The sequence below is a fragment of the Panthera onca genome, chromosome D1, assembly GCF_046562875.1.
Source record: "Panthera onca isolate mPanOnc1 chromosome D1, mPanOnc1 haplotype 2, whole genome shotgun sequence".
NCBI lineage: Eukaryota > Metazoa > Chordata > Mammalia > Carnivora > Felidae > Panthera > Panthera onca.
In genome coordinates this window covers 7,646,810-7,673,997 of record NC_138348.1, presented here as the reverse complement: position 1 = coordinate 7,673,997, position 27,188 = coordinate 7,646,810, and the positions used below count along the sequence as shown (strand labels likewise).

At 58.6% G+C, this 27,188-nt stretch overlaps 1 protein-coding gene across 6 annotated transcripts; it reads left to right on the top strand.

Annotated features, from left to right (window-relative positions):
* Positions 1-2,185: 2,185 nt before the first annotated feature.
* On the top strand, positions 2,186-18,279 carry SLC22A11 (solute carrier family 22 member 11). Of its 6 annotated transcripts, none has more exons than XR_009602459.3 (10): positions 2,186-2,904; positions 4,287-4,390; positions 7,859-8,013; positions 8,114-8,282; positions 8,825-8,948; positions 9,853-9,968; positions 12,866-13,080; positions 14,067-14,205; positions 15,211-15,774; positions 15,959-16,071. XR_009602459.3 is itself a non-coding variant. In XM_060607102.3 (10 exons), the coding sequence occupies exons 1-10, from the start codon at positions 2,503-2,505 to the stop codon at positions 16,759-16,761; spliced, it is 1,665 nt and encodes a 554-aa protein (XP_060463085.2). In that variant the 5' UTR covers positions 2,186-2,502; the 3' UTR covers positions 16,762-18,279. The 6 variants fall into 6 exon arrangements, 5 of the variants coding, with proteins under 5 accessions (XP_060463085.2, XP_060463080.2, XP_060463084.2 ...); XM_060607102.3 differs by lacking the exon at positions 15,959-16,071 and adding an exon at positions 16,698-18,279 and having other exon boundaries at positions 14,097-14,205; positions 15,211-15,417; XM_060607097.3 differs by having other exon boundaries at positions 14,097-14,205; positions 15,211-15,417; positions 15,959-18,279.
* The last annotated feature ends 8,909 nt before the right edge of the window (positions 18,280-27,188 follow it).

Here is a 27,188-nt window from a genome sequence, read left to right as displayed (position 1 = left end):
CAGTTGGAGATTCCGGGAGCATTCTGGCAAATCCGGGAGGTTTGACCTTCTGCTGTAAGCAAAGCCTAGGGGCGTCCAAGACAGGCAAAGGGCAGGGGAGAAGAGAACATTTTTGTAGCATATGGAAAAGGGAAATGGAGAGAGACGAGAATTCTCTCACAGATGCCTTGGGTTTCGGTGGCGATAGCGGTGGCGACCGACCTCTAGCCGCGCGATTCTCCAAGTGAGGCGGGCTTCCCGAGCAGCTGAATCCCCTGGAGAGCTTATTTTTTTTTTTTTTTAATGTTTATTTATTTTTGAGACAGAGAGAGACAGAGCATGAACGGGGGAGGGTCAGAGAGAGAGGGAGACACAGAATCCGAAACAGGCTCCAGGCTCTAAGCTGTCAGCACAGAGCCCGACGCGGGGCTCGAACTCACGGACTGCGAGATCGTGACCTGAGCCGAAGTCGGTCGCTCAACCGACTGAGCCACCCAGGCGCCCCTGGAGAGCTTATTTTTATTTGCTTTTTATTTTTCGTCACGTTTATTTATTTTTTAGAGAGAAAGAGACAGAGCATGAACAGGGGAGGGGCAGAGAGAGAGGGAGACCCAGAATCCGAAGCAGGCTCCAGGCTCCGAGCTGTCAGCACAGAGCCCGACGCGGGGCTCGAACCCGCGAACCCGGGAGATCATTACCAGAGCCAGATCATAACCAACTGAGCCACCCAGGCGCCCCCGGGGGAGCTTAGTTTTAAATGCAAATTCCGGGGCCTCCCCTCACGGCAGGACCTGGGAAACTGCGTGTTTTAGCCAAAAACGCCTGTGGCTTCTGCGGCTCCTCGCCCGCCCGCCCGCCCCCGGGTCAGTTCTCTCTCCACCGCTCTCTACTTGCTATTTTAAAATTCATAATGAGCTCCTGCCCGGGGAGGCAGGGTACGGAGGCAGGCGGCCCTGGCCTGGAAATCCGGGCCCAGAAGCCCCGCTCCTCGGCCTCCTGGCTGGGTGCCAGAGCGGCCGGGTTGTCCAAGCCTTCTGGGGAGTTCGGGGCCCAGACACCTATCCCCGCCACACCCACATTTCTAGCACCCTCCCAGACTTCCCTCCAGAACTGACTCAGCCGGTTGCCCTCACAGCCCCGGAGGTGACTTCTGGCTCCCTGGCTGGCCCTATTCTGATCCCAATCCTGAATTCCAGCCCTAAACTGGGAGTTGATGCACGACGAGGGGCTAGAGGCCACGTGGCAGCTGGCCAGGGCCACTGGAGAGCGCGCTTGGGCTTTGACCTCTGGTTCCCGTCCCCACTCTGCTGTGTGACCTGGGGCAAGCCGCCTGCCTTCTCTGAGCCTCGGTTTCCTCGTCCGGAGGAATTAGCACCAACTCTCGCCCGGGCTGCTATGAGGGGCGCGTGAGAGGGGTACCGACCGCAGGGTCTGCACGGAGCCAAGCACATAGCAGGTCCTCGGGGCCAGGAGCAGCTGCTACCAAGAGGCTCCGCCTAGGTGGGGTGCTGGGGAAGGGGGGGGGGGCTCCGCCCCTCCTCACACCAAGCGGGGTCAGGGAGGTATGACTCCACTCACTTCCCCAGGTGGCAGGCCTGCTTAGCTCCAGGCCCCAACCGGGGCTTCGAAGGGATGTCAGGGGATCGTAGCCGCCCTCTCCACCCTGGGGGGAGCCTCCAGTCCAACAAAGGCAACCTGGAACTTTGAAATAGAAGCTTCCCAAAATAGTGGGTCTGCAAGCTGGTCTCCCCTGCTGCCTGGCGGGGAGGAGAGGCGGGTGGCAAGGAGGGAACGAGTGCCGGCTGGGGCCCTCCCACCAGCCTCCCTGCAGCCTCGGAGCCCAGGGAGGGAGGGCCTTGCCCAGTCCCCACCTCCGTGCTTTAGCCAAAGCGGCCTGAGATTGTCCCAGCACGGCTGCAAGTCAGGCCAACGGTTCCCTCATTTCAAGGGCCACATGTAGAGGAATCTGGAAGTTCGGATTTAGGAATGGGAGGAGGCCACCCGCAGAGAGCTGCAGAAGCCTTTCTCCAGTGGCTAGACCTGACTTTCTGGCCCAGGAGCCCACGCTGAGATTAAACTTTAACCGTGGCAACAGCCCAGTTGGTATTTCCTCCACAACTGTCATTCAGTAACATCACCCCATGGCCTCATTTTTTTCCTTTTTTTTTTTTTTTTCAAATATTTGCTTCATCCTTTTACTCTTGGTGCTGGAGCCGGAGAAACGACGTGCCTTGATGCCCCAGGCAGCCTGGGTACCGCGAGCTCTGTCCCTGGTGCCCAGACTGGTGGGCAGTCATTCCTGGAAACAGAGTCAGGAGGACTTTCTTCAAAGCATCCGGGGCATCTCAGGACTGACTTGGCCGGGTTGCCGGCCTGCTGTCCCTGTCCCGCTGCAGGCCGGCCAGGGCAGAAGGCGCGATGACCCAGGGTTCCCACACTTGCTAGCGGTTCCCGACGGCAGCGGATCACTCCTTGGCTCCCTGGCCCCTTCCGTACCCGCCGTGGCCACCCGCAGCTCCGTCCATGGCGTTCACCGAGCTCCTGGACCGAGCGGGGGGCGTGGGCCTCTTCCAGGCCCTGCAGGTTTTCACTCTCTTCCTTCCCTCCGTCTTGGTGCCCTCCCACATGCTTATTGAGAACTTCTCGGCCGCCGTGCCCAGCCACCGCTGCTGGGTGCCCCTCTTGGACAACAGCACCGCCCAGGCCGGTGTCTCCGGGGCCCTGGGCCCCAAGGACCTCCTGACCGTCTCCATCCCCCCGGGCCCCAACCACGAGCCCCACCGGTGTCTCCGCTTCCGCCAACCCCAGTGGCAGCTCCTGGACCCCAACGGCACGGCCACCAACTGGAGCGAGGCCGCCACGGAGCCGTGCGTGGACGGCTGGGTCTACGACCGCAGCACCTTCACCTCCACCTTCGTGTCAGAGGTATGGGACTCCCGCCGACGACCTGGCCTCCCCAGGGGCCAGCGATGGCCACCCCCCCATGCCTGGAAGGATCGTACGGCTTCCATCAGCACTGTTAAATTAGATGCTACTCCCTCAACACATTTTGACTCACTGCTTACGACGGGGAAGTGAGCGGAGTCAGGCCTCCCCGACCCCCTGATCTGGATAAACAGGGAGGCTTGGAGGAGCTTACGTTCCGCGGGCAGATTCAGAATCGGTCAACGTTTATTTATTTACTTATGTATTTATTTGTTTATTTTTAAGCTTGTTTATTTGTTTGAGAGAGACAGATGCAGAGTGAGTCGGGGAGAGGGAGAGGGAGAGAGCAAATCCCAAGCTGCCCAGAGCCCGATGTGGGGCTGAAACTCATGAACCATGAGATCGTGACCTGAGCCGAAACCAAGAGTTGGACACTTGACCAACTGAGCCACCCAGGCGCCCCGGACGGGTCTATATTTAAACTAGTGCTGGCAGGAGATCAAACTCCTTTAAGTGGCAGGCATCATTCCGTGTGCTTTCCCTTCGTGTCACTACGATCTCCCAGGGGGGTCTCTTACTGTCGTCTGCATCTAACAAGTACATCCAAGCAGAAGCACAGGGAGGTTAAGTAACTTGCCCAGGACACACAGCTCAAGGGCACTGGAACCCGACTCAACCCAGGCGGGCAGGAGCTAGAAGCCGGGTCTTCGGCATGTCCTGTCCTGCCTCTGCAAAGGAGAAAAGCAGCTCGGAGGGAGAGGCAGGTGGGGAAGGCCTCTCCGGAGACGAGGCCCGGATTAGGCGACAAGGAATCAAGTGACTGGAAGGTGGGGCGAGAGCCCAGTTGGGACAGAGGTCTGAGTAGGAGCGGGTCTGGGGTGTCGCAGGAGCGGCACGGGCCCCAGCGTGTCTGGGCAGAAAGGGTCAGGGGCTGGGCCACCGTGTGGGGAAGGTCAGTGAGGAGCAAAGGAAAGTCACTGGAGGCTTTGGGGCAGGGAAATGAGGGGATCCGCTTTGCGTTTTCTAGAGATGCCTTCGCATCTAGAGAAGCCCCCCCCGCCCCCTTCCCCGCGGCTCACCCAGCCAGCGATCAGCAGAGTTAGAAGCCCAGCCTGTGGTTCAGCCACCGCCCACCGCCGCCATCCACTCAGGGTGGCCGGTCACACATGTGCCACTCAGCTAGCTGGGAGTACAGAGCCAAGGCCCCCGCCAGTACACCCCTGCCACCTCTGTCACCTGGCCCTAGGAATCTGGGGCCCCCCAAAACCCAGGCTGACCAGGTGCTCCCGGCTGGGAGCTCCCGACCTGGACCTCCCTCTGCCACCCAGGCCCTGGTATTCCACGTGCCCTGAGCCAAGCTGCTGTCCCTCTTTCTCTTCCAGTGGGACCTAGTGTGTGACCACAAGGGCCTGAAGCCCATCGGCCAATCCCTCTACATGACCGGGTTGCTGATAGGGTCCTTCTGCTGGGGCCTCCTCTCCAACCGGTGAGTATCGTCTGTCCTCCTGGCTCCTCCTCAACAGAATGAGCACTGTGGGGACAGATGTACAAAAATGGCCATGAAAGTCCACGTTCCTGGAGAGACGGGGCTCCCTTGGTCTGGCCGGGGGTCTAGATGTGAGTTCCAGGTCCCCAAGGAGCAGTGACGGCCAAGGACCCAGGTCCCCAGGGGGCAGTGACAGCCAAGAACCCAGGTCCCCAAGGGGCAGCGACAGCCAAGGGGTAGTGATGGCCAAGAACCCAGGTCCCCAAGGGGCAGCGACAGCCAAGGGGCAGTGACGGCCAAGGACCCAGGTCTCCAAGGGGCAGCAACAGCCAAGGGGCAGCGACGGCCAAGGACCCAGGTCCCCAGGGGGCAGTGACGGCCAAGAACCCAGGTCCCCAAGGGGCAGCGACAGCCAAGGGGCAGTGACGGCCAAGGACCCAGGTCCCCAAGGGGCAGCAACAGCCAAGGGGCAGCGACGGCCAAGGACCCAGGTCCCCAGGGGGCAGTGACGGCCAAGAACCCAGGTCCCCAAGGGGCAGCGACAGCCAAGGGTCAGCGACGGCCAAGGACCCAGGTCCCCAAGGGGCAGTGACAGCCAAGAACCCAGGTCCCCAAGGAGCAGCGACAGCCAAGGGGCAGCGACGGCCAAGGACCCAGGTCCCCAAGGGGCAGCGACGGCCAAGGACCCCACGCTGGATGAAGCTGTGCTCTGGGAGATTCCCTTGGACGCCACGCTCTCTCCTTTGGCAATTACGCCAAACTTCCTGAGCACCTACTGTGTGACGGGTGCTGTGCAGTCCCTGCCCTCAGGGAGGCCAGAGGCTTCTCAGGAGAAACAGACCCCTTGTGACTCCGAGTACGTGGCATGCCGTGAAATAGAAATCCGCCTCCCCCTCCTCCTGCCCTTCCTCCCCTGTCCCCCCATCACCCTCCTTCTGAGATGGCGCCCCAGGACCTAGCCCCGCACCTTCTCTTGTCCAGCCACACCCCCCCGCTACTTGAGACGCTGCGCCAGGGTCTGCGGTGTCTACATTGCCCCCACTCAGCTTGTAAACCCCACTGCCTGCTCTGAGTTTCCATGAGGGAGAGGCTCACATTTGCCACGGCCAGAGCTGAGCTGCTGACCGCCCCCGCTGCCCTCCCCCACCCTGCCCCTGCGCACCAGACTCCACCCTGGAAAAGAGCCCCCAGCCCGGGGCCCACACCCAACCTTAAAAGCCACCCTGTTCTCCTTCCCTCAGGCCCGGCCACACACTCCCCCTAGCCCCTGCCTCTCCTCCTTGAAAGTCCCCTTGCCCCGCCCACCTGCCTCTCTTGCCCCAGGCAGGTCCCGGTCTCCTCCAGGGTCTCTGGCCTCCACTCAAGAGTGTCTTTGCAAAACCCTGTATGTGGATCTGGTTGATCCCAGCCTGAAGTCCCCCAGGGCCACTGCACCGAAGATGGCTCCTAACCCCCCCCTTCCCCACCCACCCCTGTTTGGCACTTGGCTTCTCCCCCCCCCCCCCCCCCCGACAGCCGTGCCAGCCCCTCCAGAGCACCCGCGGCACCCTGGCTGCAGAGCTCCGAGGTGGCCGTGCCTCGCCCAGAAGATTCTCCCCACAGTTGCTTCTCCGTGCCCGGCATGCTTTGACCCCAGCCTGCCTCCCCAGAGAGGCCTCCCGGCTCTCCCGCCTCAGGCCCCGTGGGCCCCACGGCTGCACCTTCCTTTCTCAAACACCACACCTACTCTGCCAGCATCTGCTTGCTCGTTTGTTGTGCGCGTCCCCACAACAGGTGGCTCCGAGAAGGCAGGGGCTTTCTTGCTGTGTCCCCAGCATCCAGCGTGCGCTCAGTCATTATTTTGTGAATGAACGAATGACTCACTCCCCTGACCACGCAGGCTACGGGGTCTGACCACTGGGTTCCAACCCCCACCTGTCCTTCCCGAGCTTCCTAGAAGGCAGATTGGTGGCTCCTCCGTGCCTCAGTTTCCTCCTGTGCGTGGGTACCCGGCCCTATGCATGGGGTTGTGATAATAAAGTGAGTTACTCACACGCAGAGCTCGGGCCCGGGCCTGGCACGGGGTCAGCGCTCCGTGCTGGGGTTCTGCTACCGTCGTTACCTGTGGGCCTTGTGCTGCGCTGCACGCGAGGGACGTGGTCCAAATGGCACTTCAGGGGACCCGCTGCCGTGCAGCTATGGCTCAGTCCCCGGGGGCTGTCCACACAGGGAGCCAAATCGCAGTCGGTCTGCAGGTGACCCAGCGAGCCTGGGCCCAGGGCCGGGTGTCGGCATCCAGACCTCGCCCCGGGTCTGGGTCGAAACGGGCCGGTTCCTGGGGACCCCACTCGGATAGGCAGGGCCCAGCTTTGCGCGCATCTCTCCCGTCAGACTGCCACACGCTTTAGCTAAATGCAGGCAGAGGTTTCGGGCTAAGCTGGCCTCGGGGCGGTAGGTGTGGGGCGCTCTGGTCCCCTTGCACAGACTGGCCAGGAGCTGGCCGCCTTGCCCCAGGCCACATGCGCTCAGCCTCCTGGCTGCACCGCCCCCTTGCTCGGTGTCTTGATTTTCAGAACTCCGTGAGGCGGTCCTCTTGCGGACCCCCGTTTTACACATGGGGGGACTGCAGCTCGAAGACGTGGAGTCTTGTGCCCAAGGCCACCCAGGAAGGGCAGAGCTGGACTCGGACGCAGGCTTCTGAGGTCAAAGCCCATTTTTTACAAGTTTTTATCTAAGTTCCAATGTGTCCACGTGCATCGTCGTGCGTGTAATGTAATTTCAGGTGCACAACGTAGTGATTCAATCGAGGCCTGTTCTCTCTTTTTTTTTTTAAAGTGCATTTATTTATTTTGAGAGAGAGAAGGCATGAGTGGGGGAGGGCCAGAGAGAGAGGGAGAGAGAGATGTGGGGCTCAAACTCGCAAACCGCGAGGTCATGACCCGAGCCAGACTTGGACACTTAACCGACGGAGCCTCCCAGCGGCTCCAGCCAAAGCGCATCCTTGACCGTGAGGTTATGCTGCCCCCTGAGAGCAAGGCGTTTGCCTTTTTTTTTTTTTTTTTTTAATGTGTATTTATTTTTGAGAGGGGAGAGAGGGAGAGTGTATGAGCAGGGGAGGGACGGGCCGGAAGGGGGGGTGTGGGGGGGGGAGGGGTGCGGAGAATCCCAAGCAGCCTCCGCGCTGACAGCGCAGGGTGGGGGCTCAATCTCACGCTTCGTGAGATCATGACTTGGGCCGAAATCAACACTCCGGACGCTTAACCAACTAAGCCGCCCAGGAGCCCCAAGGCGTCTGCCATTTTTGTAACAAGCACCCCGCCCCCCCCCCCCACCCCCCAGCATGCCCCTGGGAGATCCGGGAAGGAGACGGAGATGCCCCAGCAGGTGCCCCTGCCTTCTTGAACCCTCTGTTACCTTGAGGCACTGGCCCCTATGCCCGAACCCCCAGGGGCCCCCTCCAGGCCCCCACCGTGCTTGTCTCCCGACCAGCTTTGGGCGGAAATGGATACTGAACTTGTGCTGCCTGCAAGTGGCCTTGGCCAACATCGGCATGATCTTCGTTTCCCATTTCTTCATCTACTGTGGCCTCCGGGTTCTGGGCGCCTTTGCAATCTCCGGCATCATCCTGACCTCGGGGATGCTTCGTGAGTCCCCGCCTTGGCCTGCTCCCACGGGGGTGCGGTGGGGTGGGGGTGCGGTGGGGAGGGGGGGCCCTTACCTGCGGACGCCTGCGTCACCTTTCAGTGGTGGAGTGGACCACGACCCGCAGGAGGGCCGTCACCATGACAATCCTGGGGTGCATCTATGGCCTGGGCCAGATGGCCCTGGGGGCCCTGGCCTTCACCCTGCGGGACTGGCGCGCCCTCCAGCTGGCCGTGTCGACGCCCTTCTTTGCCATCTTCCTGATATGCTGGTCAGTACGGCGTGGGGCCTTTTCCCTTGGGGGGAACATCACTAACCAGGAGGGAGACTTGGAGTTCCAGGGTGCCCCTCGCCCCCGCCGCCCTGGCTGGCCCAAGACCCCAAGATGCCGAGAGCCACGAAGGGCAGCCGTGCGTGCAGAGCCCTTGCTGAGGGAGACTTCTTGGGGGTTCGGAGTTCAGGGTGGGCGTTTTAGCCAGAGGTCTGAGGCTCCCGTCCGGGCTGCTGGCCCCCGGCCCCTCCCCGTCCTTGGCACCCACCGGCCCCGCCCCCTGCAGCCTTCACATCGCTTGCTGGCCCGTGGGCTCTGAGTCAGCGAGGACTGACAGCGGATACGAAAAGAGATCACCCTCGCTATTATTTTGGGTGTTGCGAAACTCCCTGGGGTCTGCAAACAGGGACGAGGCCCTCCGGGCTGGGAAAAGTCCAGTCCTTTTCATCCGGGAGCCACTTCTCCCTGCCCCCTGCCCTGAGGCCGGGAAGAAGCAGAAGGAAGAAGGCAGAGGCCCAGACAAGCATCTGTTTCCTTAACAGGTGGCTTCCAGAGTCTGCCCGATGGCTGATTATCACGGGCAAACCAGAACAAGGGCTGCAGGAGCTCCACAAGGTGGCCAAGATAAATGGCCACAAGGAAGCCACAAAGTCACTAACCATAGAGGTGAGATGCTACTGTTGGTGACCCCAGAGTGTGGGACATGACCGGGAGAGGACGGCCACCGATGTCTTTGGACCAGCTTCAAACTAGCCACGCCACCGCCACCCCCATCGACACCACGGGTTCCCGCAGCCACAGCTCCAAGAGACGCCAACATCCACCTCGCCACGATGACTGTCACCTTGCCCATCTCTGTCACCACCACATCATTCCCACTGTCACCACCCGCTCTGCCATCACCATCACCAACACCACCGCCAATGACAGCAATATGAGGGGCGACCCACCCACCCCGCTTGTCCGCCACTTGAATCCACATACGTGACATAGTCACTGCACAGGGCTTCTCAGGGTGTTTGGGGACAGCTGGCTGTGCTTATCTGAAGGCAATTGTTTCAAGGAAGCAGGTGTGGGAGGGGTGCAGCCAGAAACCAGAAAACACAGCCTGGGGCTGTGGGGAGGGGCGTGGGAGGATCAGGGAAGGCTTCCAGGAGGAGGTGACTGACCAGGACTGAGCTGAGCACAGGGCAGGCAGGGCCCAGAAGGTCAGGAAGGGTCTGGATGGGCAGTTGGGTGCGGTCGGGAGCCAGTGTGGCCCGAGTAGGCGTGCCCTGACACCAGCCACGAGGAACAAGGGGGGTGGGTGGGGCCAGAGGGCCAGAGCTGGGACACAAGACTGGCTCCTTGGCTCAGAGTAAGATGGGCCAGGTCTGCAGATGGGAGCTCGGCCAGGGGGCCAGAGAGAGAGAGACCTTTCTGCCTCCATCGCAGCCCCCACCCCGAGGCTCTCCAGAAGCCAAGGCCAGGCCCCTCCCATCACTCTGTTGTGGTCGAGGGTCACAGTGCCCTGGCGTGGGGGCGGGGCCGACACCCCGCACTCACGGTATCCGGTGCTCCCTGTGCGTAGGTACTGATGACCAGCATGGAGGAAGAGATGGCCTCTGCGAAGGGCCACAGGTCGGTGCTGGAACTGTTTCTCGTGCCCATGCTCCGCTGGCGGACCTGCATCATGTCCCTGGTGTGGTATGCCACCAGGCGCGTCCCTCGCAGACACAGGGCTGGGGGTGGGTGGGAGGGGGTGGTGCCTGTGGAGGCCGGGGGTGGGGGGTGGGGGTGGGGTAGGGGCCGGTGACACAGTTCACCCAAGGCAGAACAGAAGAGATAGAAGTTTCTTGAATACATGGCAAGGTAGCAGTGGGCAGGACGGCAAAGGGGAGACTATCCGCCAAGGAGGCAGGGGGGGGGGGGTGTCGTTGGCGGGGGGGGGGGGGGGTGGAGAAGAAGGGGAGGAAGTAGGGGAACATACGGAATTTTCCTTCTTCGCTACCTGTGTCTGGTAGTAAGTGGCTGATTGGTCAGCTGGGGTTGATGGATATTTGGAGGTGGGTCGTCTAATAGGCCTGTTTACCTTCAACCTGGCCGTGCGGCCGGCCGGCCGTGGGTCCTTCTACCTTGCTCGGGTTTCCTTTGCTCCAGTTTGTTGCCTAAAAGGGCCTCTGCAGTGTCCAGGGAGAAACGGCTCCCACAGACCTCAGGAGGCCCGGTTCTGGCCGGGACAGGCAGCTCCCCCAGAGGGCAGGCCCTGGGGAGAGGATATGGGAGCTCAAGCCAGCTATAGGGCAGGACCAGGGGAGGACTAAGCCCAGGCTAGAGGCAGAGCCCGTGTCCCCCGAGCTGCAGGACCAGCGATGGCTGGGGGGGGGCCACGCTCCTCAAGGGCTGACCAGCGGCTGGCCACCCACTTACTTCAAGTTCATTTATACCCCCACTTTACAGATGGAAAAGCAGGGCCCGGAAGGGGCAGGGAACTTGCCCAAGAGGCCAGAGCAGACATCTGAACCTTGGCTGAGCTACCTCCTTGCCCCCTGTCGCCCGCCAGGCCCCACACTGAGCACGGACTCCCCAGCAGGCCCTGTCTTGGTGCCCAAGGGCACCTGGGACCAGGAGAAGGCCCCTGAATAAGACAAATTCAGTTCAAGGGACTTGCAGAGAGCATACTAAGAAGTGAGGGTCAGGTTTGATGGAGACTTGATCTTGAAATAAAACTAAAGATCAGGGGGGCGCCCGGGTGGCTCAGTCGGTTAAGCATCCGACTTCAGTTCAGGTCACGATCTCGCGGTTCGTGAGTTCAAGCCCCGCATCAGGCTCTGTGCTGACAGCTCAGAGCCTGGAGCCTGCTTCGGATTCTGTGTCTCCCTCTCTCTCTGCCCCTCCGCTGTTCACGCTCTGTCTCTGTCTCTCTCAAAGATAAACATTTAAAAAAACTAAACATTAAGAAAACCCCTAAAGATTAGGAAAACATTTATTTTATGCTCTATTTAACCACATATGGGTTCTCATGGCAAATAGTTGCTACATCTTAGAACAGAGATTGAATTTTTTTTTTTCTGGCTTAAGTTTTTTTTTTTCTGACAAATTAGAAGGAGGGCCGGGTGGTGGGGTGGTGCCCGGAAGGTCCAGGGCCATTCTTTCGAAACCTTCAAGGCTTCCTCAGTTCTCCCAGGGGCTGGCTTGGCTTGCTTTGTTATTCAAATCACGGGCTGGGAAGCCGCCATCCCGGTGGGTTTCTCGACTTCCCCTGTCCCCTGTTACCTACCTACTGGCTCTAGATCCCCAGTGTCTGCTACTTTGAGCCAGAGCTGAGCCCCTCCCCCACGTAGCTGTTCCTAGGGGACCACAGCTTCTGTCTGCAGCTGGGGGCTCGGGGCGCAGTGCTGGGATGAGTGTCCCTGAGTCCCTGAGGCAGTGATGGGGACAGATTTGCAAAGTGATGGAGAACAATTTCATATTGTGGCCACCTGTGGATCCAAACTCAACATCCAAACTTCAGAAATCCAGCTACTGTAAGTTTAGCTACTGAGGAACCTGTGCAGGGGGGTCCCTCCCGTGTCTACCCCCACCCGGAAGGCCTGGGATGGACCTCAGTGAGCAGGAAGCCCTTGGGAGAGAGGGCTCTTGGGATCCCTTCCTGTGGACTGCTAAGGGGAGGGGAAGGAGCAGAGAAGGGGAGAAGGGAGGGGAGGAGGAAGGGGAGGGGAGGGGTGAGGTGGGAGGGGAGGAGAGGAATGGGAGAAAAGGGGAGGGGAGGGGGAAAAGGAGGGGAGGAGGTGGGAGGGGAGTGAAGGGGAGGAGAGGGGAGGTGGGGGTGGGAGGGGAGGGCAGGGAGAGGGGTGGGGAAGAGGTGGAGGTGGGAATGGGAAGGGAGGAGGGGTGGGGTAGGGGACGGGAGGGGGGAAGAAAGCGAATGGGGCAAGGATGCGGTCACTGTGGGACAGTCGCAGAAAGGCCCCGGCAAACCCACGGAGGACTCAGGAGCTGGGGTGGCCCCTCTGGCTTGTGTCATGGGGTGCTCTCCACACCTGAGGGACAGCACCCCCAGAGGCTGGGAAAATACGACCTTCCGCCCTGAAAGAGGGACAACCCAGCCCATCTCTTTCCACTATTTCTCCCACCTTTCAGAGCTAAAGAAACCAGCGTCCGGAAAAGGGCCAGAAAGGGCCAGGTCGTGATTCTAGGGCGTGCTGGGGAAACAAAGCCAGAGAGGGCTAGCGCCAGAACTGAGGCTCAACCCCCCAGAGCCCAGTCAGCCCGGGGGGGGGGGGGGGGGTGGGGGGGGTGGGGGGGTGGGGGGGAGGGTTCCGTTCTCCCGCTGGCCTGCGAAGTGAGGCCCAGCCCACTGAGGCCAAGACCTAAGGTGAAATGGAGGAGGCCTGCCCTTTCTCTCCCTCCTGGGACAGGCTGGCTCTAGAGAGACTTGCCCTGCATCTGACAGACAGGCTTTTGGGGCTCTGGTAGTGACCCCCCCCGGCTCCCCTCCGGGCTGGCTGAGCCCTCTGGGGACGGCCCAGGTGTGAGGTGACACCGTATGGGTGCCCTTTCCTCTGCGGGGCAAGGACCCGACTTCAGCCTTTTTCCTGCAGCTTCTCCCAAGTGACATCCTACTACGGGCTGGTCCTTGACCTGCAAAACCTGGGGAATGACATCTTCCTCCTCCAGCTTCTCTTTGGAGGCGTGGACCTACTGGCCCGGTCCATCACCGCCTTCTTGCTCAGTTTCTTGGGCCGCCGCACAACCTTGGCCAGCTTCCAGGCTATGTCTGGCCTCTCCATACTGGTCAACAAACTGGTCCCACAAGGTGAGGCCAAGGCAGCTTGGAGGAGGGGCGGCCCGAGTGGGCTGAGTGGCCGACAGCTTGGGCCACTGGCTTCCCTGGCCGTGCCCACTGTGCTCACCCCCTGGGTCCTTCCCCTCCCCGGGCCCAAGAACCTGGCGCCCCCATCCAACCCCCCCCATCGGCCGCCCACCCATTCCCCCCGAGGCAACTGAGGTTCGGAGACATGAAGCCAGGAGCCGGAGGTCACTCAGCTAGCAAGTGACGGACCAGACTTCAGACCAGAGGCTGGGGCTGAGGTGGGAGGAGGGGGAGGCCGTGAGAAGCTTTAGGTTGCTGGAAGGGAGGCAGGAACCCCACGTCTGGTGCACCCTGGGGTTTTTCTTCTCCCTTGTTAAAGAAGCCAGAGGCATTTGTGTGCAGAGTGTTGGAGGGCCCTTGTCTTACTCTTTTCTTGCTGAATGAGGCTCTAATGCCCTGAAAAAGCCTCTCAAGTCTCCTCTTATGGCTCCAGGCAGGGAGGCTGGTGGAGGGGCAGGGACAGGCAGTGGCGGCAAAGCCAGGAGGGAGGCAGAGGGGCGGCCAGCATCCAGGAGGGGCTGAGTTGGGGCGGACCGTCTGCCAGGAGCCCAAACAAGCAGCAAGAGGCAGCTCCGGGAGAGAACTTGCAAAAGGCCAGTGCGGGACGGGTTATGCGACTCTGCGTTACAAATGTGGGCGGGAAAGCTGAGGCCCAGCCCACGGGCCGAGTGGCTCGGGCCTCGGCTTCCCGCGGCTAGGGCTCCCGGGAAAGCCAGAGTACCCACAGGGGGCGCTGAGAGCCCTCCTGAGCCACCCCAGGTTGGCCCACCCCAGGCCTGGCTGGGCTCAGGCCCCGCCCCCCGCCCCCCCCCCCCGGCCCACCCACCATCCTGCCCACACCCCCCATGGGCACCTGGGTGCAGTCAAGGAAGCCTTGCGGGAGAACCCAGCCCCTCCTCTCCAGGCTGACGGAGCACCCCCTCGGGCAGACCCCACTGTCACCCTTTTCCTCTGCCCAGATTGGCAGACCCTGCGCATGGTCTTTGCCGTGCTGGGAAAGGGATGTTTTGGCGTCGTCTTTTCCTGTGTCTCTGTCTACAAGTCTGAACTCTACCCGACTGCACTGCGGTAGGCTGGGCCGTGGGCTGTGCCCTGGAGGCCGGGGAGGGGGCCGGGCCCCGGGTGTGCCAGAAGGGGACGTCCCTGGGGAGGCCAGCGGGGAGGGCAAAGAGGGGCCTGGGCATCCGGGAACACACAGCAGAGAGTGAGGAGGCCCCTGGCCCCAGCTTCCTTCCTTCCCCCAAAGGCTCATCCTCAGCCGGGGCTCCCAGAACAGCATTTCCCCAGAGTCTCCACTGGGAAGGCCCTGGTGCCATGGGGCCCTCAGTGATCAGAAACTGTTTTGAACCCCAGAACCTTCTGTTCGGGTGAAATCTTATAAGAACCCTCAGCGAGACCAAGAGCTGCCCTAGTGAAGTGCCCTCCGTCCCCCCACTTGCTTCCCACTGTCCCCTCCCTGCCCCAAGAGAGCCCTGAGTCACCTTGCAACAACCCAAGGGCACCACGGGCCACAGATGGAAAACCAGTGGTGTAGAGTTAAACTATCCCCTCATCGGGCGGTTGGGTAAACTGAGGCTCAAGGACCTACTCGCGGAAGGGTGAGATTGGACCCAGCGCCCTAGAGCCCTAGCCCAGGGCTCTTTCCCTCATCAGGGTGCTCACGCACCCTCAGCCCCTCACTTCTCCCCCGCCTTCCACTCGTGGCGTGGACCCTCGTGTGTTGATTTTGTTGACGTTACGTAGAAAGCCTGAGCTGAGAGCTCAGGGGCCTAGCAGGAGGCCTGAGGCAAGCCCCCCCGCTTACCGAAGACCAGGAGAAATGGGGTGGGCCCTGGAGCATCCATGAAAGACCCTGGTTGTTCTCAGGAAGCAGAGACCCCGCTCTGGATGGGAAAATCCACGTGGGTTCCACGGAGAAGGTGGTGCAGGGAGAGACCTTGTGGTTGTGCGGCTCCCTTATCCCAGCTTTCCCTCCCCTGGCCCAGCCAGATGCTACCACCCACCCCACCCCACAAAGCCCCCTTCTCGAGAGTGGCGGCGGCCACAAGGGTCTGGGCCCCTCTCCACCCACAGGATGACAGCAGATGGCTTCCTGCAGTCGGTAAGTTGTCTGGGGTCTGTGATAGACCCCCTGATCAGGATGACTCAGCACAGCCTGCCCCTGCTGGTCCCCGTGGTCTACAGCGCTCTCCCCATCACCTCCAGCCTCCTTCTCCTGCTCTTCCTCCCGGAGACCCAGGGATTTCCACTTCCCGACACCATCCAGGACCTGGAGAACCAGTGAGTGACCCCCCCTGCCTCCCCCCACCCCGGCCGGGCTGCCAGGATGTCGCCGGGCAGGGCTGCAGATGTGGGGACAGGCTCCCCTCAGCCCCGGGAGGGGACAGCCCAAGGGGGCAGGGAGACGTGCTGGACGAGGAGGGCAGGAGACGGGCTGTGGGCTCGTCAGCGAGAGGGCACCTGCGTGCTGCGTGCTGACCGCGTGCCCGGTGCCTCGGGCACGCGACCCGGGCACCTCAAGGCTTGCATCTGAAACCGCGTCACCATTACGACCACCACGCTGCCAGGAAGAGACGATTTCCAACCCTGTTTACCGGAGGCTCGGAGAGACGCAGGGGCTGATTCAGGGTCTCACAGGTAGAAAGCGATCGTCCCTGTCCCTTCGGCAGGAAAACGGAATGATTACGAGCCTGACCCGCAGCCAGGCTGCCTGGGACTGAATCCCTACCCCCCCAGGCGCTCACTCACCTCTCTTACCGAACTCGCTCACGAGGACCAGGACGGAGCCGGCCCTGACCGCGCTCCCGAAATCTTCCGCTAGGAACTCTAGGCCCAGGCAGATGAACGGGCCGTTTCTCTCCGACCCTCTGGGAAGAGATCATGCTATTCTCACGTCGTCCTTGGAGGGAACAGAAGTGAGGAAACGTTCCTCTGGTTTATTTCATGGCCAGAATCACTACGCTCTGCTTCCTCATTTGTAAAATGGGCGTTAAGGAAACAAAACAAAACCCAGCCAAGCTCAAAGAGAGGTCTTGAAGTTGAAGCGATTATATTAAAGCGCGGAGAACAGCGCCTGGCCCGCAGCACAGGCCCACCGGGAGTGTGGCTGTTGTGTCCTGGGTGAGGGTGGTCCTGGGGAGCCCACAGGCTGAGCCGGAACCAAGGTCATGCTAATAATAGTAATAACAACCGCTGGTGCTTCGGGGTTTTAATATAGCATCTTACTGTTTCAATATAGCATCTCATTTAATCCAAACAACAACCCCACAAGCTACTGTTATGTTCAGTTTCACTGCCAAGCGAATGAAGATACAGAGGGGCCATGTAACTCGCCTAAGGACACTCAGCCAAGAAGCAGGGAAGCCGGGACTTAACTTACTCTTTCACTTTTGGGGGGACCTACTGTGTTTCGGGCACTGTCTTCCGCATGGGGAACACGGCGGAAAAGAAAACCGCGATCTCATAGAGCTTACGTGCTCGTGAGACTTGACCCCCCAGCCCTGCCCTCCAAGCTCCCCAGCCATGTCACCGCACACCACTCTGTCTTTTGATTATCCTAGGAAATCGGCAGCGGCCACGGGCAACCGGCGAGAGGTGGTCGTTACAGAAAGTACCTCGTTCTAGAAATTCTGCCTGCGTGGAGCCCCTTTGGCCAAAGATCCCCACGGAGGGAACCGCCTCCTCTCCAACTGAGGGTGGAAGAAATCGGAAGAACCTTGAGAGTTAGGCGGGGCCGGGGCTGGGCAGCTGGGCGCTGAGGCCGAAGGCTGCTTTCTCCCCTCACTTCTGTTCTCCCCCCACCTCAACCCTGCAGAGCCGAGTCCGGCTGGCTGATCGAGTCCACACCACTAACAAGAGGGGTCCTTTCTCCTCCCCGCTAGGCTCCCGTCTCCACACCTTCACTCAGAACTCCTGACACTTCACTGACCCAGGCGCCACAGTTTTCTCACCTCCAGGCTACCAGAGTGGATCACAGGGCAGAAAGGGAAGGGTCTAGACAGACCTAGGTTCCAATCTCTCCCCCATCCTCTGCAGAGTCCTCATCTGTAAAATGGAAACAATCATGAAACCTTCCTCCACGGGGCAGGGGGTGGTGGGGACAGGGTTAACAGATCTTAGCACGGCTGAGAGTCCGACAAATAGCACCTGCTAACGGGCCTGCCGGGTACAGGTGTTCAGGTTGTGCACCGCCCAAGGCACCAGCTGAGGAGGCATGTGGGGGCTGAAATCCAGCCTGGGCTCCGCTGGCGCAGAAAGGAGTTGTTTTCATCCCCTGTGGGAGGAAGGCTTTGCAGCACCAAGAAGGCAGAGTGACCCCTGGTTCCCGGGGGAGGATGTGATCGGTTTGTCTGAGGAATCCCACCCATTGACAGGGCACTGATGCCCCCTGCTCAGGAATAATAGCAACGGCACCTGGTTGCTGGCTGAAAAGTGTTTTTTGCTACGGGACCCTATCTGCGGGAGCAGGAGGGGCGGGACTTGGAGTTCGGCCACTCGAGACCCTCCTGGATTCCCTACCTGTCAAGGCAGCACATAATACCAGGCTTTAATCTGAGCCCTTACACCACAAGGGCACCCCTTGCTTGTCTGTCTATCTCAGTGGGTCGCCTTCGCCTAATTCACGTAAAGACCCTCCCTGTGGGGGCAGCAGCCCGTGCCGCTAAAACTGTGGGATCACTGAGGCCGACCCCCTGGTTTAGAGGTGAGGAAACTAAAGCTCAGAGAGGTGGAGTGACCAGCTTGGAGTCCCACAGCCAATCCTTGGCCCGGCTCCCAGTCCAGCCAGGGCTCTTGCCCGCACCCCGGGGGGCTCCTCACCCCCACCCCCAGCCGTCCAGGCCTGACATCAGCAGCCCTGTCACATCGTTACTCCCACACCCTTCCCTGGGGACCCAGACCCTCTAGACAACTGCCCGCTCCTCGGACGACCCAGGGAAACCTCAAGCCGTGGATTCCCCACCCCAGGCATCCCCACAGCCCTCTGTCACATCCGACTCCCACCAGGCTAATCAAACACCACTCAAATCATACTGCCCGTCTGCTTAAAATCCTCTGGTGCCTCATCATAAAGATCACACTTCCCCCGCCCACAGGCTCCTACGGGTCCCTAGCCTTGCTTCACATGTAATAAATTTTTAAACACTCAAATCATGGGACGTATGTTCTTGGATCCTCATGGAGATCAATTAGAAATCAGTAACAGAGAGATATCTGGAAAACTCCTTCAAACATACTTCTAAATAACCCCCGGGCTAAGAAGAAATCGCAAAGGAAATTAGAAAATATTTTGAATGAGAATTTTAAAAGAGGACATATCAAAATTTGCAGGATGAAGCTAGAGAAGTGATTCAAGGGAAATTTGTATCATTAGGGGGTTATATTAGAGAGGAAGAAAGTCTCAAATACCTCAGCTTCCACCTTAAAAAGCTAGAAAAAGAAGAGCTGACTAAAACTTAAGTAGGCAAAGCAAAGGAAATAAACAGAAATCAGAGAGACAGAAAATGAGAAAGAAAATTAGTGAAACCGGAGGCTGGTTCTTTGGGAAGTCAATAAAATGTATAAATCTCTGGACATACTGATCGGGGGGGGGGGGGGGGGAGGAGGAAAGAAGGAAAAAAAGAAGGAAAGAAAGAAAAGGAAGGAAGGAAGGGAGGGAGGAAGGGAGGGAGGGAGAAAGGGAGGAAGAAAAGATACACATTACATATCAAGAGTGAAGAAGAAAGCATCATCACCAACCCTACAGACATTAAAATGATAAGGGAATATTACAAGCAACACTTTACCCACACATTTGACAACTCAGTTGAAATTAACAAATTTCCTGAAGGATGCGAATGAGCAAAGTTTGCTTAAGAAGAAATAGATAACATCATTAGCCCTAAGTCTGTTAAAGAAACTGAAGTTGGGGCGCCAGGGTGGCTCAGTCCGATGAGCGTCCGACTTCAGCTCAGGTCATGATCTCACAGTCTGAGTTCCAGCCCTGCGTCGGGCTCTGTGCTGACAGCTCAGAGCCTGGAGCCTGCTTTGGATTCTGTGTCTCCCTCCCTCTCTGCTCCTCCCCCGCTTGTGATCTGTCTCTGTCTCAAAAATAAAAACATTAAAAAAAAATTTTTTTAAATAAAAAAAATTAAAAAATAAAAAATAAAGAAACTGAAGTTGTGGTTTAAAACCTTTCCAGAGGAAACTCCAGGCGCAGAAGGCTTCCCTGGTGAATCCTGCCAAACACGTAAGCAAAAAAATAATACCAGTGATGCCCAAAATCTTTCAGAAGATTGAAACAAAAGATAACACTTCCCGGTTCATTCTTTGAGGCCAGCACTACCCTAATCCCCAAATCAGAAGAAGATATAACAAGAAAACTATAAACCAATATTTTTAATAAACATAGACATAAAAATTCTTCTTTTAAGACACGATTCTTTTTTTTAATGCTAATTTATTTTTGAGAGAGAGAGAAAGAGAGTGAGCAGGGGAGGGGCAGAGAGAGAGGGAGACACAGAATCCGAAGCAGGTGCCAGGCTCCGAGCTGTCGGCACAGAGCCCAATGCGGGGCTTGAATTCACAAACTGCGAGATCACGACCTGAGCCAGAGTCAGATGCTTAACCGATTGAGCCACCCAGATGCCCCCAAGACATTAAAAATTCCTAACAAACATTTAGAAAATTAAATCCGACATTATGTTAAGAAGGGCAATACATCATGACAGAGTGGAGTTAATCCCAGGAATACAAAGTTGGTTTAACATTCAAAACTCAAGATTAACAAACCAAATTATTGACAAACTATAGAAGAAAAATCATATGATCATCTCAATAGACACAGAAAGTGCATTTAACAGAATTCAACATCTATTGCTGATAACATTCAGCAAGTTAGGAAAACTAGTGAATTTCCTCAACCTGATAAAGGACATCTGTGAAAAACCTACAGGTAACATCGTACTTAATAGTGAAAGACTGAATGCTTTCCTGTCAAGATCAGGAATGAAGCTCACCACTTCTCAATATTGGTTCTAGTCAGGGCAATAAGGAAGGAAAAGATAAATAAAAGACAAGAAATAGATAAGAAAGGAAGACACAAGACTTGTTAATTTGCAGATGACAAAATTATAGGAAATCCTACGAAATCTACAAAATGTTACTAGAACTAAGAAATGAGCTTGGCAAGGTTACAGGATACAAGGTCAAGATACAAAAATCTATTGCATTTCTAGGGGCGCCTGGGTGACTCAGTTGAGCGTCCAGCTTTGGCTCAGGTCATGATCTCATGGCTTGTGAGTTCGAGCCCCGAGTCAGGCTCTGGGCTGACAGTTCAGAGTCTGGAACCTGCTCCTGGTCCGGATTCTGTATCTCTTTGCCCCTTCCCTGCTCACGAGCGCTCTCTCTCTCTCTCTCTCTCTCTAAAAAAAATAAATAAATAATAAACGTTGGGAAGAACATTTTTTAAGTAATATAAAGGATAATCCAATTTTAAAACAGGCAAGGGGCGCCTGGGTGGCTCAGTCGGTTAAGCTTCCGACTTCGGCTCAAGTCACGATCTCTCGAGTTCGAGCCCCCCGTCGGGCTCTGTGCTGACAGCTCGGAGCCTGGAGCCTGCTCCGGATTCTGTGTCTCCTCCTCTCTCTGCCCCTCCCCTGCTCACGCTCTGTCTCTCTCTGTCTCTCGATAACAAATACACGTTAAAAAAAAGTTTTTTTCAACAGGCAAAAGGTTTGAACAGATGCTTCACCGGAGAGAATACATGGACGGCAAGCAAGCGCGTGCAAAGAGGCGTCACATCGGCGAACGTGAACCACACAAATGCCACCACATACCCGCCAGAATGGCAAAGATTGAAAAGACCAGGTGTTGAGGAGACTGTGGGGCGACTGTGGGAATGTAAAATGGTCCGGCCACTTTGGAAAACAGGGTGGCAGCTTCTGAAAAAAGTACACGCACGGGGACTTGCACGCTCTATTTGCAACTTCCGGGAGCTGGAAACCAGCCAAACGTCAATCAACGGGTGAGCAGACAGATTTCAGTGTGTCTATGCAAAGAATTACAGTTCGTGTAAAATACATGTATAAAAAGTGCTAGAAAACGCAGGCTAAGCCGGGGGCCCAGAAAGCCGGTCTGCGGGTGCTCAAGCCAAGGGTGGGGGAGGGAAGGAGGGATTTCGAAGTTAGTGGCGACACACAGACTCTGGCGTGATGGGTGTGTTCATTTCTCCTGATTACGGAGGTGGCGCGGCGGCATTTCACTCCCTTGCACGTTTATTAAGCTCGAAAGAAAGCCTAGAAGGCGCGTTATCTGTAGGGAGCTCCCAGCCCAGGCCCGAAGGCCACACGTGCGTGGCCAGAGGCCGTTGCAGCCCCTGGGGGGAGGGGGGGGCCGTGAGTGCGAGGTGCCGGGTGGCTCTGCGGTCACACAAGTGACGGGGCCGGTCTTTCCGGGGCTGGTGGCCGTGGTGGGAAGTGTGGCCCAGATGCCGGGCGAGAAGGGGCCTGCAAGGTTTGGGCTGACGTGACCTGATGGAGATTCCGAAGGATGGCCCTGCCTGGGAGCGGGGAAGGGGGGACAGGGCCGCGGGGCTGGGGGCGGGGAGCCCCGTCCGGGCCGCTGTTGTGTCCCCAGGGTGCCGGCGGCACCCTGTGCGGAGAAGTGGTGGCAGGGAGGGTGGGGTTTGGATGGAGCCCCTTGGATTTGCTGAAAGGTCGGGATGGAACTTGAAAGACGGGAGGAGCCGAGGAAGACCGAGATTTTCTGCTCGCCCACCTGGTGGGGATTTACCCGCATGGGTGACACCTTTTCCCCCAGGGCAGAGTCATCTGGGGAGACCAGGCGGTGGAGGGGAGAGTCCGGTGGGCGGGCGCAGGATAGGGCTCAGCCCTGGGGAGGCAGGGGCGGGGGGCGACGAGGCCACTCGGGGCCCAGAGAGCGTCGCCCAGAAGCTTTGAGCCCAGGATTGCCAAACTTCCCAAGTGTTCTTAAGTCACAATTTTTATGTGACATCTCCAAAATACCCAACGTTGGCTCTCTTGTTTAGAACACAGCATCTGGGCCACACCAGGTTGTCCAGAGGAGCCAAGCCACTCTCCCCTCCCAGCTGCGTCAGGAGCCACATGAGGACACCGTGGCCAGAGCAGTCACCCAGACCTTCCCAGGCCCCCCCGGCCAGCCTTCCCAGGACTGGGGTCGTCTGTGTGGTGAGCGGGACCGTTCCCCCAGCCGCCTGGGCCGCCTCCCTGGTGTCGGGACCTCAACACGGCCCACAGTGACATTGTGACCTTCCCCCAGACCCTAGATGGCCCGATATCCAGTCGGTGGTGAAGCCAGAAAGCTAGGAGCTGTGCTTAAAGCCTCCCTCTGTCACCAACTGGTCGCCAAGTCCCACTGCCTCCCTCTCCAAAATGTACCTCGCCTGTCCTCACCTTCGCTCCCACCCAAGCCATCCATTGTCACCTCTCCCGTGGGGACCCCAGGAGCTCCTCACTGGCCCCTGCTCCCACTCGTGGCCCCGCCCCTCCGCACACACCATCCACCGTGTGCTCCCCAGGGCTCGTGCCAGTGCCTTACAGGAAACCCTCCAGGGGATCCCCACCCTCTGTGGGTTCTCACGAGACCCCTAGGACCCTCCTCACCCCCCGCCAGCTTCCCTCTCGCTCACTTGGCTCACGGCACCATGAACTTGGCAGGTCCTTGCCCACCACGGGGACCTCACGCACGTTGTTCCCCTCCTGCTCTGCTCTGCCTTTAACCCCTGGCCCCTTCGCAGCCGAGGTGTGAGTACTCGTCCCTCCTCGGGGAGGCCGTCCCCCCTGCTAGCTGAGTGGCCCTTCCCACCCCTCCCTGTTACTCCGTGCCTTCCCGATTTCCTTCATTATCCTCATAGAATCTGTCCTCATAGGGTTAGCGGTTGGTGGGCGTGCTGACATTGGGCCTCCGCCTCCCCCCTCCCCCCTCCCTATACCTCACAGGCGGAACGCTTTTGATCTATTCTCAGAAGTCCCCAGAAGTTTGCTCCAGGGCCTGACTGAAGGTATTTTTGTAAATTACTGTTTGTTGGATGAATGAATGAGTGAATGAATGAATGGGAGCAGGGAGAGCACGAAGAGGCCAAAGAGAACATTCCAATGTTCCCTTTGCCTCCACCTGCTGAAAGTCTAGAGCCCTGCCCCCCCCAGGTTAGCGGGTGACCCCCCACCCACCCACAAATACCCTCTTCCACTCCCCCTCCGGGCACAGACATGAGATCGGGTTCCCTGCCCGTGTCCCTCGTGCCCCCCATGGCATCACTGGGAGGCACTGTGTTCTTTGGGTCCAGGAGGCGGCACGTGCCCTCACTGGGCCCCCAAGAACCCCCTCCCAGGGTGTCTCTAGCCAAAATGAAGAAAGAAAATCAATCAATCGGCCCTTCTCTGGGAGTGAAGCAGCAAAGATTGACATTTGGGGGCATTGGCCGCCGTGCTCTCCACTGTGTGTGGAGGAAAGAGATGTGCAGCGAGACCAGAGCCACGAGAGAAGCAGAGGCAGGGGACAGAGGTAGTATTGCAGCCCCAAGGCGCCACACCGCCAGGGCGCCCCCTCCTCCCGTTACCAAAACCCAAGTTTGGCTGCCGTTGCTCGTGGCTCGAAAGGCCAATACTCCAGAGAAGGGCTTCGACTGGAAAGGAGGATAAGCTTTATTCCGGAGGCCGGCCACCTGATTCTCGTCCAAAGGCCAGCTCCGAGGTTTCTGCCTGGCCCAGAGAATTCTCAAGGGCGTATGGTGATCAGTGGCATTTCTTGATTACGCGCAGACTCAGGCGATACCAGCTGGGGAGTCGTCTCCGAGCTCGGAGGTTGAGCAAGAGGTTTGGTTGCTTGGTACCTGGGGGTCGTTGTGCAAGAGTATTTTGTTCTTTTTTGTTGTTGTTGTTGTTTTAATATTTATTTCAGAGGGAGAAAGAGAGAGACAGAGAGAGAGACAGAGCACTTGAGCGGTAGGAAGGGGCAGAGAGAGAGGGGGACAGAGGATCCGAAGCGGGCTCTGTGCTGACCGTAGAGAGCCTGATCCAGGGCTCGAATCCACGAATCCATAAACCGTGGGATCACGACCTGAGCCGAAGTCGGACGCTCAACCGACTGAGCCACCCAGGCGCCCCAAGAGGGCTCTCTGTTTTTTTCCTGCAAAGGGGGACAAGGTTTACGGATGTGCAAAGGGAGGTCAGTACAGTCCCTTGTGTGACCTCAAAAAAAAATTTTTTTTTTTGTTGTTAAAAGCTAGGCTAATCAGAAAGCCAAAGCCGCTTCAAGCAGACTTGGTGGCCTCTGTGGCCTGGGAAGGTCCTGGTTCCTTGTTCCCCAGGGCCAGTGGTCTGCGAGTCTCCAAGAAAGACAATTTGTTCCGTTGCAGGTCAAGGACCTAAGTCAGCAGGCAAGGAGTGTGTGAACCGGCTTCAAGTTAACCCTTAGGACCGGGGGCTGTGAGGTTACACCGCCCAGCTCATGTGAGTTGGGGCCCTGTCAGTCTCACCCCAACGTGCCTGACGATGCTGTGCTGGGACCTGGGGCCTGGCACCAACTGGAGGCGGGGCACCCACAGGAGCTGAGAACAGACTCCCCCCACCAGGGATGTGACTGTCTCCATGAGGAACACACACACACACACACACACACACACACACACACACACGGCCACGTGGGACAATGGGCCTGTAACGGAAGGAGCAGACCCTCTGGGGCAGGAGGAAGCAGAGGAGACGGGACAGAGGAGGCCAGACTGTCCAGTCCCACCCAGGCCAGGGTGTTCTCATCGCTGTGGGCCAAACACGGCCTCCGTCTCCTCAACCCTCACCAGCTGAGGCCAACGGTGCACACGTGTGTGCGAGCGTGTGCAGATAAAGGCTGGAGACTGGCCTGAGGTTTCCAGGCTACAGAGCCCTCGAGTATAGCCACAGAGGAAGAGTCGCAAGCCCCGTGGCAGACAGAGACGCCGACGGGGACGCGAAGTAACCAGGAGCCCGCAGGCCCGACCTTCCCTCCCCCGCCCCCTCCTGCCTTTTGTTCAAACAGCTTGGACGCGGAGTGAGCCCGAAGGTCCAGCCGCCCTCACATCCACACAGGCGTTCCTTCTCGAAAAGTAAGAGCTCCTCGTTAAAGCGGCCAAGCAGATATCAGCCGTATGTGAAAAGACGAATCACATTTTGACCCAGATTTACAGCAGCGTCACTCCACGGTGTGTCGGGGCCCGTCCTTCAACCAGCATCTATCCCTGCTTGATCTGACTCGGGGCCAACCCCGGCTGCCCATGAACCCTTCTCAGGTCGGCTTCCAGGGGAGCCCAGGTGTCTCCCTGAGTCCTCACTGCCAGGAAAAAAAAAAAAAAAAAAGGGATATTAATAACGCCTGCTGGGGACTGTTACAGGTGATCCGCGCCAACTCGCTTTGTCCTGAGCTTTGTGAGGTCAGAACCACGCTCAGCCCCATTTTGCAGAGGAGGAGACTGAGACACAGAGAGGTTCAACTCCTTTCCCAAGGCCACACAGCCCGGGCAGAACAGGAATCAAAATCCAGGCGGCCTGTTCCAGAGGCTGTGTGCCTAACTGCCTCTCGTTTGGGGAGGGTTCGTGGGTTTGTTGAAAGCACGGCTGGCACTGGCTGCTCTGATGGCAGGCCGTGCGCTTCCCGTCCCCAGAGGCAGAAAAGAAAACTCCCGATCGCCCAGTGTGCTTGCACGCTGCCGGCCAAATCCCGCCGCTGTGCTTTCCGGCCAAATCCCGCCGCTGTGCTTTCCGGCCAAACGAGAGGGATTTTGCCAAAATCCGCGGGACACCTGCCCGCGCCCTCCCCCCAGCTGGTCCTGGCATCCGCCTAAAATGATTCCGCCTAACATTAGGCTGCCACTCGCAAAACCAAACAGGGTCAGGGCCCTGCTAGAGGATTCGGTGTTCCTAAAATGCAGCTAAGGCGGCTTCTGACTTCTTCAGGAAAGATGCTGGAATCCTGAGCTCTGGGGGCCCCCCCCGAGGCAGGGCTCCGGGCACTGGTGGGGGCAGGAGGGTGGGGGCGGCGTTTGCACCCGGCCTTGTTAAAATGTGCCAGCCGGTGGCTGCCAGCGGCGGGTGAGACCCTCCACAGAGCGAGGCAAAGTTCAGCCCGTCCGAGCAGCCCGTGCTCTGACGAGCCTTATTCCGACGGCTGGTTAACATCTCTCTGTTGAATTTTAACACGAAATATCTTTTTGACGCAGCAAGGAGAGCGAAGTCCCTTTGGCGAAGGAAGGCCAGACTTGCCCGCTCCGCCAGGCACATGAAAGGAAGGCTGCCCAGCGCTCTCCTTGACCTATTTAGAGCGCATTTGTTCAATGGGCCAGGGGGTTCCTGCGCCAGGGGGGCTCCTGGGCCTCGGAGGCAAGGGACGGGAAGCAGGGCTTCTGTGGACGAGGGCCAGCTGGGTACAAGGCAGGTCCCTCGTGGTGCGGCAAGCCGTGGCGGGGAGGTGGGGGGGGGAACGCGGGCTGTTCTGGGGGTGGCTCTGGAAGTCGGCTTGGGGAAGGCCCCGTTTCTGTCCGAGGAAACCGCTTACTGAGCTTTTTGGCAAGATTAAAGTAGAGCTAAAATCTGGTCCAGTGGGACGGGAGGCTGAGCTGGCAGCACAGAGAAGAAAAGGGATCTTTTCCCTGGTCCCCAGTGAGGGGGGGAGTGGAGGGGGAGGGTGGTTGACAGGGACTGAGGAGGGGTTCCCCTAGGGAGGTGCTGAGCTAGGAGACGGGGGCCCTGACGCTCAAGGAAAAGAGGACAGGAGGGAAGGGCCGCTCATCGGAGGGGAGCGGGGCCCCAGTGAGAGGGACAGGGGCGCCGAGGCTGGGACGCTTGCCATGAAGTTTTCCGTGGCTTCCCAGCATCCTCCTTTGCTACCCTCCAGCCTTCGGCCAACCTCAGGAGTTGGAAACGTAGCGGGGGCGCCTGGGTGGCTCAGCCACTTGAGCCACTGGCTCTTGGTTTCAGCTCAGGTCACGATCTCATGGTGTGTGAGTTCGAGCCCCGAGTCGGGCTTTTGGCTGATAGCGTGGAGCCTGCTTGGGATGCTCT

Coding starts and splice junctions, on each gene's coding strand:
- SLC22A11 (XM_060607096.3), top strand. CDS start 2,503: ATGGCGTTCACCGAGCTCCTGGACCGAGCGGGGGGCGTGGGCCTCTTC. Junction 2,905..4,286: donor CCTCCACCTTCGTGTCAGAG/GTATGGGACTCC, acceptor TTTCTCTTCCAG/TGGGACCTAGTGTGTGACCA. Junction 4,391..7,858: donor TGGGGCCTCCTCTCCAACCG/GTGAGTATCGTC, acceptor TCTCCCGACCAG/CTTTGGGCGGAAATGGATAC.